Source organism: Sinocyclocheilus grahami, unplaced genomic scaffold, assembly GCF_001515645.1.
Source record: "Sinocyclocheilus grahami isolate Dianchi unplaced genomic scaffold, SAMN03320097.WGS_v1.1 scaffold1943.1, whole genome shotgun sequence".
Lineage (NCBI taxonomy): Eukaryota > Metazoa > Chordata > Actinopteri > Cypriniformes > Cyprinidae > Sinocyclocheilus > Sinocyclocheilus grahami.
This window is the reverse complement of record NW_015507122.1, coordinates 113,615-117,258: the sequence shown is the minus strand read 5'-3', so window position 1 is coordinate 117,258 and position 3,644 is coordinate 113,615. Positions and strand designations below refer to the sequence as shown.

The following is a 3,644-nucleotide window of genomic DNA, read 5'->3' as shown; positions in this document are numbered from 1 at the left end:
TTGAGTGAAAAAAAGCACTATTGGCAGTTCATTTGGGCAGTATACATTTTTTTTTTTGTAAAAAAAGCATTATTTGTGGATAATTTTGTCAATCGTTTTTGAGTAAAAACAAAAAAAAAAATCATAGAATTTTGCCAATATTCCGTTTTTGGGTAAAAAATATTTACAGGTAATTTTGGCAATATTCAGTTTGAGTAAAAAAAAAAACATATTTGTCTGCAATTTTGGCAATATTCAGTTTCTGAGTGAAAAAGCATTATTTGTGGATAATTTTGTCAATAATCGTTTTTGAGTAAAAAAATAATTCATAGAATTTTGCCAATATTCAGTTTTTGGGTAAAAAAAATATTTGTCTGTAATTTTGCCAATATTCAGTTTGAGTGAAAAAGCATTATTTGTGGATAATTTTGCTAATATTCCGTTTTTGAGTAAAAAAAACATTATTTATGGGTAATTCTGGCAATATTCAGTTTCTGAGTGAAAAACAATATTTGCTGACAATTTTGGCTATATTTACATTTATTAATTTAGCAGACACTGGTTTGGATGGAATTGTGGATCACTTTGACAAAAATTCTTAGTTTTTGGGTTAAAATGATTTTAATTTGATTAAGTAATTATTTGTGGATAATTTGTGGACTGATTGGCCTGCGATCAATCAGTCAAAATAGCACAATTTTGGTAAGCTGTGGGCAAAGTCAGGAGGTTTTAGTCCAATGCAATAACATTAAACTAGCCTTTTCTGGAAAAAGAAAATCCTCTCTGGGTCGAAATGACCAGTTTGTCATAAAAGCTACAATATAGTTCATAATGTGAAGTCTAAAGTATAAACGTGTTGATTTGCTGTGTTCAGGTTCACTGTCATTCCTACGGTAATCAGTGTAAACTCAAGGTGAAGAGCAACACCTGCTACTGCTGTGACTTATTCCACTGTGACAGGTGAAGCACACGCATCAGTCACTGAGTGTTTGCAGCACAGCTGTGTGTTACTGAGCGTTGTACTGCATGTGTGTGTGTGTGTGTGTGTGTTAGCGTGGACTACCGTGTGCAGTACTATGAGTTCACGGGTGTGAGCAGCTGCTGGGACGTGGTGAATCTGTACCGTCTGCTGTGGGCCTGTGTGACGCTCAATGTGCTCGGCGTGTTTCTGGGCATCATCACCGCTGCCGTACTGGGAGCCTTCAAAGACCTGGTGAGTCTGGATTCATCACACACTAATAAGTGAAACTAGTGTTTGCTCAGAGTTTTACATGACAGATGCAGTGATCGAAGATGCTGAAGCCGCCAGACTCACTCAGAAAAGTTTTATTTGAATTTTTATATATTAAAACTATCACATTTTTTAATGTACAAATCATTTTTAAACCCAACATTGCATAGCGATTTTACTTTTTGGAATGTTTGTTTTGAATAATGAAACTGCAATGATCGATATCTCATTTTTAGTGCACAGCATAAAGATGGCTTGGTTTAATGATGGTTAGATTGCTTATTTTTCTTAAAAAAAAAATAATAATAATAGTAAAAAACAAACAAACATCTACTTTGGTGTTCCTTGTCAAAAGTGATCATCCTTTAAAAATTGCTTATAAATTTGTCATTGTTATATTATCACCAAATCTTGGATTCAATCTTTTTGCCAACCTCTTTTCTTTCAGCACAGGTTTTGTATTTCTTTTTGGAGCTGATTGATCATGGCTCTCTTAATATTGCCCAAATTATTTACCAATAATGCTTTTTTCACTCAAAAACTTGGGTGCATAAGCTATGACTTGTTTTTTTGTTTTTTTTTAATAAAAAATAAATAAATTGTAGATAATTTTGGCAATATTCAGTTTATGAGTAAAAAAATATTTGCAAGTAATTTTGGCAATTTTCAGTTTTTGGGCAAAAAATTAAAACATTGTGGATAATTTTGGCAATATTCTGTATCTGAGTGAAAATTGCATTGTTTTGATGGCTTATTTCACTAATTAAATTTTTCTTAAATGTATAAAAATAAAAAATAAATAAAAAGCTGACAAAGCTATTTAGATGCTTAATTTAAATGATCAGCTTTAACATAACAATAATTCTCATTATCCATATCATAGCTTCCACATTCATGTGTCTTAATGAGTCTGTAGTTGATGTAGATGTGTGTGTGTGTGTGTGTGCGCTCAGGCTCCTGCGGCTCGCAGTCACATGACACCCAGTCCGGCTCCGCCCCCTCACATCCTGTACAACCCCACCCAACACCTGATCACCTACACCGGCTTCTGCCCCTCCGGACAAACTCTACCCGCCTACCCAAACTACGCGCTGCCCATGCAGGTGAGGACCACTAACCAACTAACCTCTGTCAGCAGGACGGTACTCATGACAGTCAGATGATCAGGACACCAACAGGACTGAATATTACTATAGAAAATGTTTTTTCTATTATGACGTTTAAATGTCAGTCAGTTTTGTTGTATTATAAGATTTAAAAGTTGGTTGGTTTGGTTCCATTAATAGATTTAAATATCGGTTAGTGTTGTTCTATTAAGTCATTTAAATATCGGTCGGTTTTGTTTTAAGAAATGTAAACATTGGTCTGTTTTGTTCTTGTAACAGATTTAAATATCAGTCGGTTTTGTTTTAGAAACATTTAAGTATTAGTTGGTTTTGTTTTAGAAACAGAGATTTAAATATCGGTCTGTTTTGTTCCATTAAAAGATTTAAATATCGGTCGGTTTTGTTTTAGAAACATTTAAGTATTAGTTGGTTTTGTTTTAGAAACAGAGATTTAAATTTCGGTCAGTTTTGTTCTATTTAAGGGTTTAAATATCTGTCAGTTTTGTTCTAATTACAGAATTAAATATCGGTCGGTTTTGTTCCATTAAAAGATTTAAATATCGGTCGGTTTTGTTCTATTAAAAGGTTTAAATATCGGTCGTTTTAGTTCTATTAAAACATTTATATATCGGTCAGTTTTGTTCTATTAAAAGATTTAAATATCGGTAGGTTTTGTTCTATTAAAAGATTTAAATATCGGTCGTTTTAGTTCTATTAAAACATTTATATATCGGTCAGTTTTGTTCTATTAAAAGATTTAAATATCGGTCGTTTTAGTTCTATTAAAACATTTATATATCGGTCAGTTTTGTTCTATTAAGAGATTTAAACGTTGTTGGTTTTGTAAGCATGGCTTTAAAATCAATTAGTAACATCTATGATTTCAGGCAGAATTACCATATGATGTCTGTGGTTGAAAATGACTTTTGTCATGGTATAGATTTGAAAGTAGTTTAAACAAGCAGCTGCTAAAAAGTCTGCACATGTGCTTTAATCTCATTTCTGATGTTAATTTTGTATTCTTCATCCTCGTTCTCCAGCATCTGAGCGGTTATCCAGCTTCGGCTGCAGGTCAGTCCGTCCCCGAGGTCACGACCTCCCCGTCTGACGAGACTCAAGCAGCGTCTCAGAGCGGGACGAATCCAGTCGTACCGTCTCAATCCACATCTCAGGACAGCAGCGGCTACATGCCGACTCCAAACGCGCCCTCGCTCTACGCTCACTCGTTAGGGCCCTTCGAGAAGCCTCCACCTTACGCCTGCTGAAAGCGCCACCTGAGCCAGGAACCCTGACCTCTGACAGGCGTCTGACCCCTGTGACCTCCACCG

General features: G+C 35.0%; 1 protein-coding gene across 1 annotated transcript in view; it reads left to right on the top strand.

Moving 5' to 3' along the window:
• Nucleotides 1-3,644, top strand: part of LOC107573435 (transmembrane protein 255B-like) — a 4,833-nt gene extending 1,189 nt beyond the window's left edge. The window contains exons 2-5 of the mRNA XM_016259871.1: nt 854-939; nt 1,033-1,192; nt 2,164-2,313; nt 3,357-3,644. Coding sequence (XP_016115357.1) covers nt 854-939; nt 1,033-1,192; nt 2,164-2,313; nt 3,357-3,581 — 621 coding nt within the window. The 3' untranslated portion in view covers nt 3,582-3,644. The remainder of the gene's footprint in view (nt 1-853; nt 940-1,032; nt 1,193-2,163; nt 2,314-3,356) is intronic.